Source organism: Cryptomeria japonica, chromosome 8 (genome assembly GCF_030272615.1).
Source record: "Cryptomeria japonica chromosome 8, Sugi_1.0, whole genome shotgun sequence".
Taxonomy (NCBI): domain Eukaryota; kingdom Viridiplantae; phylum Streptophyta; class Pinopsida; order Cupressales; family Cupressaceae; genus Cryptomeria; species Cryptomeria japonica.
The window spans coordinates 738,272,625-738,278,421 of record NC_081412.1 but is presented as its reverse complement, the minus strand read 5'-3'; the positions used below and the strand labels follow the sequence as shown (position 1 = coordinate 738,278,421).

The window sequence follows — 5,797 nt, the reverse complement described above, 5'->3', positions numbered from 1 at the left end:
ATTCAAATCCTGGATCTTAGATAAAATGACTTTATAAAACTTCTTTAAAAAAACAAACTAGAACATTCTTGTTTGGATTATTGAAATTGTAGTAAGTTAAAGAGGTACACATTTATATCCTCGTATTGTGCATATTCTTAAAAAGATGGGTGTTATAATATCACAATTTTAGAGTCACAATACAATAAATAAACAAATACAAAGTCTTTGCACAATTAATGGAATAATGAGGGGGAAGGAGGAGGATCTCAATCATCAGATTTTTTCCTTTCATCAACAAGATCTGTGTCCGCAGAATCCCATCCACTATGATGTATTTCTTTTTCTTTTCCCTTTGATTCAATTATTAAATTTTTTATAATAGATTCAGAATCATAAGAATCCCTTTTCCTTTTGCTCATATTTTCTTTGTCAATAATACAAGAGAATTGTGCAAGCAGAAGCATGTGATCTGAAGGCCATACACTAGAAGGAATGTATTTTTCCTTCGCCTGAGACACAGTATCCCAATCCACAACCTCTAATAATTTTTCCACCTCTAAATTGTTGTGGGTATAAAATACATAATCTAAAGTCTCCTGAAAATCAGATGCATAATGAGTAAACACAGGCTCTTTGGTTTCCGGATTCATCCAACGCTTCATCACATCATCATTTTCATCACCACAATCTGAAACTCCTTGCTCAAAATAAGCAGAATAAGCACTAGAAAATTCAATGGATCTCCTCTTTAACTTGTTTGCATCAAACCTATACTTTGTACCAGCCTCAAGATGTGTGTGATTCTGATCAATTTCATTGCCCACCAGTAAACAGTGGGCTGCGCTTCTGGGAAAAGAATTGAAGTCACCACAGATCACCATGGGCATATCATCATTCCCTTTCTCCATTGAAATTTCTTCTAATTTGTGTAGCAGACAATAAGCTTGCCACATCTTCACATCTGGTCGAACTTTATTAGGCAACACATGGGTATTGGCCACACAAATCAGATTCGAATCAAAACTCAACAAAATAATCAATGCTATGTTATTAGCGCGGAATCGTTTGAGTGTTTTCTGTGAAGGCTTCGAATGAGACTTGGGATCATAAGACTGCGGATCATATCCCGTTAAATAAAGTTTCTCCGCCACCAAATTGCAGAATTCCTGGTTCCCATAAACCACTTTGATTTCCTCCATGCAAGAAAACCTTTCACGTAGAAAAAAGGTGGCGCAGCCTTCTTTAGGGTTCCCTGAAGGTTTTACCAAATAACGGCCATCGTATCCGTGATTTTGTAATTGGTTCAAAAAGTCTTTTTTGTAATGTTCTTCCTCCACTTCCTGCAGACAAATTATATCGGCATTGTATGCAATGATTTCAGAGACCAACTTGTGTTTTCGGTTATTCTATTTCAGTGCAGCCGCTGGGCAGGCTTTGTGTTTGCTGTCCGATTCGCTCCACTTGTCTGCCAGAATGTTGTATGTCAAAACTGTGAATTTTGGTCCTTTCATAGTTTGTTCTGTTTTGAGGCTCACAAGCCTGCGCTGTGGAGGAGGATTTGTAGATTCTTGGCTTTCGCTGCTTGATTCTTGACTCTCGTTGCTGGATTCACTTGCTTCTTTGGCTCTGGTTTCTTGCATGGTGGCTTATTCGATAGATTGTAGTACCAATGGCTTTTGTTTCTGTTTTTGTTTTCAGTGTTGAGCATGTTTTTGGTTTTGTTTGCCTTTCATATGTTTGTGTACATTCACCATCCTTCAAATTAACAGTCACGTCATTTCACTGGTATACGTACCATTCATAATGAACAGTCACGTCGTTCTACTAGGATGCTCTGTTTCTATGTTGTTACTTATCCTGATGACATTTGCACCTTTTCTCCTGTAACAATTTTTTCCTTGAAATTTTCCCCAACGAAATAGCACTGCTTTTCTTTGGCGAAATCCAGTGGAATATTGAGAAGCAAAATTCACATGGTTTAGCCTGGAATGAACTGATCTTCTGTTCAAGTTCATCGGACTTACTAGTCCATGATTAATTGATCTGTGATAGTCATGTTGCTATGTTGATGGACACTCTAAGCTTTGACTCTTGAATGATTGATTCGATAGAACCATTGACTAACACGTCACTATCACGCTGTAAGAAAAATCTGTCCTAGAACCAAAATAACATAACATAACTTAAGCTGTTCTTAACCCACTCTTACCACTGTAGTCCCTTCCCGTTTCAGTTTTGAAAAGGATTCCGTTCCTGTTTCCGTTTCACTGCTTTCCGTAGACTTTGACTACCCCTGTTTCCCGCGTCAACATCCCGCGCAGTTTAAACTTGGCTTCCCTTTGTAATTTTTTAATCCTCTCCAATATTTTTGTTCAGCTGTGACGTGAGGGAAGAGAGGAGGGGGAAGCAAAGCAGTGAGAGCACGGAGGTAATTGTTTATTTGAAAGTTATGAATAAACTGTTAGCGTAAAACCCCATCTATGTTAGTTTTCTGCTCATGTTTTCCATCTTTTTTTTAAGCCGATAGGCTTTAGTTGGGGCATTTATGCCCGGAAAATTGTCGGAGCTTTTTTTTTTTCGGAAATGGAAAATTAGTTTTGCGGTGAGCATTTTCGGTGAGGGTATGCCAGTTGCGAGGTGGTTGCATGTTTGTTTGATATTTTAATTGCTTTTAAAAAAAATTGTGCCCTTGCTCTAACGGGTTTTCTGTCGCTTATCCGCATTACACATTTTTATGGCCAAAAAATGCACTGCAAAAGGCCGTACAATACAACATGTGAGGAGTTGTTTAATGTGTGAGAACATTGAATGTCGTTTATTCGCATTAATGGCTACGTTTCACCCTTCTTTTGGGTTTGTGGCAGTGAGCTATAATATTCATTTGTTTGTTTTCATTTGCTCAATCAAAAGAGGTAACAAAGGAAGCTCTGGAGATTTGGGTCAAATTTATTTTCCGTGTTTGCTTGAACCAGTTTTAGGTTGCTTACCCTGCTGCTGCTAATCAAACGGAATGTGCGTTAGATGTGCAGGTAAGTGCTACTTTCAGAAGAACTCTCATTTTGTGGAAAATGTGTTGTGGGGTTTTTATCGATTTTGGATACACTCCGTAAATCAACATTTTTCAAATATTTACTTTAATTCTTTTCTATGAACCATAATTTCGATGTCCATTTCACCATAATTTCAATGTCCATTTCCTATGGTTGCTTGCCGAAATCCTTTCGTTTTCCCTCTTCCCTGCAAGCCATGACCCTGTTCTTTCAAGCTCTTGCACAAATTCTTCAATTTTTTTGTCATTCGCATACCCATAAAGCAGTTTGCTTGAAACATGCCTAAACATGCTTCTTTTAGACTTCACGAAGCCTTGCAGCGCATCCCCAATAAGTTTAACTGTGGTCTGGAACCTACTACTTGTACTCAAATTCCCACTGCCAGTTACATAAGAATCAACCTGCTGATGAAGGTACTCCAACATTTCCACCTTTGAGTCCTCCACAAAAGAAGTGGTTTGTTTGAAAGGATCAACATAACATTTGTATTTGTTGTGGGGACAATAAGTTTGTGGGGAAAATTTTGCTTTGTAGAAATTTTTTAGTTTTTTAAATTTGTTCCAACATTCTACTGATATAATTTTTTATTCTTTTTTAATCAAGTGTATTTGACATGTTCTATTAGTTTTGATTGTTTTTACATTGAAGTCTGTTTAGATGATTAGGACATTCTTACCCAGAAATGTTCTTATAGTTTTCTTTCTAATCAAACCTCAGTTACCGAGTTTGTTGGTTTTGGTCCCTGCACCTAAACTAGGTTCAGGTTTGTCCTAGGGTTCACCCAAGGTTTGCCCCAGTCATTACAACTGTCCTTTGTTGTTTTCCTTCTGCCATTTTGCATTGTTTTATATTCCAATTTAATTCTGAAATATCAATTCACATTTGGCATTGTTCAATGATGAAGTATTATAGTATCAAATATATTTAGTTTTATAATTTTGTATATTTCTTTAAATTTATCTTTGTGTGTGTGTGTGTGTGTATATATATATATATATATATAGTTTTATAATTTTGTATATTTCTTTAAATTTATCTTTGTGTGTGTATATATATATACACACACGAATCCAATTCACAAATCTAAAGGAAAAGAAAATTTTGTCCGGACCCACAAACCAAATTTGCGTGCTAGAATATAAAACCTGGACCAGTAACTTAGAATCAAACATATTTTACATGTTCTTAGAATTTTATTTATTTTTAACTGTCTTACAGTTTTAAACAAGAAGTTTTTCAATATTTCGTTTATTTAAGTTTTTCAATCTTATGTTTAAAGTATATATGTTTTTCCACATAAAAAATCCACTTAGCTTTTTACAACACTCTTACCTACAGATTTTTATTTTAACATATTCTTACAACTTTTAAGATTATAAACTATTTAACTTGCTCTAATTTGAGTATGGACAGATAGCGAGTAGATTTGCGTGCTAGAATATAAAACTTGGACCAGTAACTTAGAATCAAACATATTTGACATGTTCTTATAATTTTATTTATTTTTAACTGTCTTACAGTTTTGAACAAGAAGTTTTTCAATATTTCTTTTATTTAAGTTTTTCAATCTTATGTTTAAAGTTTTTCAACTTTAACAATAAATGTTTTTCCACATTAAAAACCCACTTAGCTTTTTACAACACTCCTACGTATAGATTTTTATTTTAACCTATTCTTACAACTTTGAAGACTATATTACCATGAATTTTATTTTATTTAAACTATTTAACTTTCTCTAATATGAATATGGACAGATAGCGGGTCGAGGAACATTGAGTATTGGTAATAATAGAAGCCTTGGTTGATATTGTGCAAGGTATGGGTTCGCAATAATATTGTAACAGAGGTATGGTAAAACTGCATTGGTGATGATAACTATGGGCATCAATCTTTTTCCAACATCTTGGGAGTAATGGAATAGAGTATGGACAACCATCCAAAGCCTTCTAAAGATGGTTTCTCTTTTTTTTGTCAAATAATCTCTAGAAATTACATCTATCAATTAAGAAAACATTATAAGGAACTTATTTCTTTGATAGAGGAACCTACGTCTTTCCTGGTACAACACAAATTAAGGATCCGACCCTTCTACTGCACAAGTCTTTCCAAATCCCACGATCGAACCAGGCCAACCTCATTTCCTGTTTCTTCTTCTTTTTCTTTTTTTGAAATTGTTGCTATGAATTATATGAAAAAAGATAAAACAAAAAAGTCCCCCAGAAATATGCAGTCCCCCCATATATATAGTCTTAGACCCTCATTTTGTAGATGGAGATGCATTATTTGTCTAAAACAAAATTAATGTAGGCATGTGCAGGCACCATTGGAAGAGCATGGCCTTCCTGAAGATTGCACTGGAGAATTAAGGGTGGCACACATACCTACACTTATCACATTACTTCACGAGAGAATTAAGGGTGGCACACATACCTATACTTATCACATTAATTTATTTAATTCATATTGGTTTGTTGTGCACTGAGTGTAAATACAACACTAATTTTTATTAAAATAAAACATGAAAAAATCGTCACAATAAAATGTAATATTTGTTTTTCTATCTAATTAAAATGATAATGTAACAAGTGATTTTCATATAGATCAAATTCTTTTTCTTTATCAAAATAACACTTTCTAATTTATTGAATCTACTAAGGGAAAACATCAATTCATGTAGTTTTAGGCTAGGATATTATTTCCAAATCAATTTAATAATCATTCATTTTTCATGTTCTAATTAACTCATTGTAAAGCGGAAAAATTGA

General features: G+C 34.5%; 1 protein-coding gene across 1 annotated transcript; it reads right to left on the bottom strand.

Moving 5' to 3' along the window:
- Positions 1-248: 248 nt before the first annotated feature.
- LOC131061472 (carbon catabolite repressor protein 4 homolog 1-like) lies at positions 249-1,622 on the bottom strand. Its single transcript, XM_057995171.2, has 3 exons — positions 1,518-1,622; positions 465-1,322; positions 249-332 (listed from the first exon to the last, which is right to left on the bottom strand). Exons 1-3 carry the CDS (start codon positions 1,620-1,622, stop codon positions 249-251), a joined length of 1,047 nt encoding a protein of 348 aa, XP_057851154.2.
- Positions 1,623-5,797: the final 4,175 nt, after the last annotated feature.

Coding starts and splice junctions, on each gene's coding strand:
- LOC131061472 (XM_057995171.2), bottom strand. CDS start 1,622: ATGCAAGAAACCAGAGCCAAAGAAGCAAGTGAATCCAGCAACGAGAGT. Junction 1,323..1,517: donor CTCCTCCACAGCGCAGGCTT/GTGAGCCTCAAA, acceptor ATTTGTCTGCAG/GAAGTGGAGGAAGAACATTA. Junction 333..464: donor AAAAATACATTCCTTCTAGT/GTATGGCCTTCA, acceptor ATTGAATCAAAG/GGAAAAGAAAAAGAAATACA.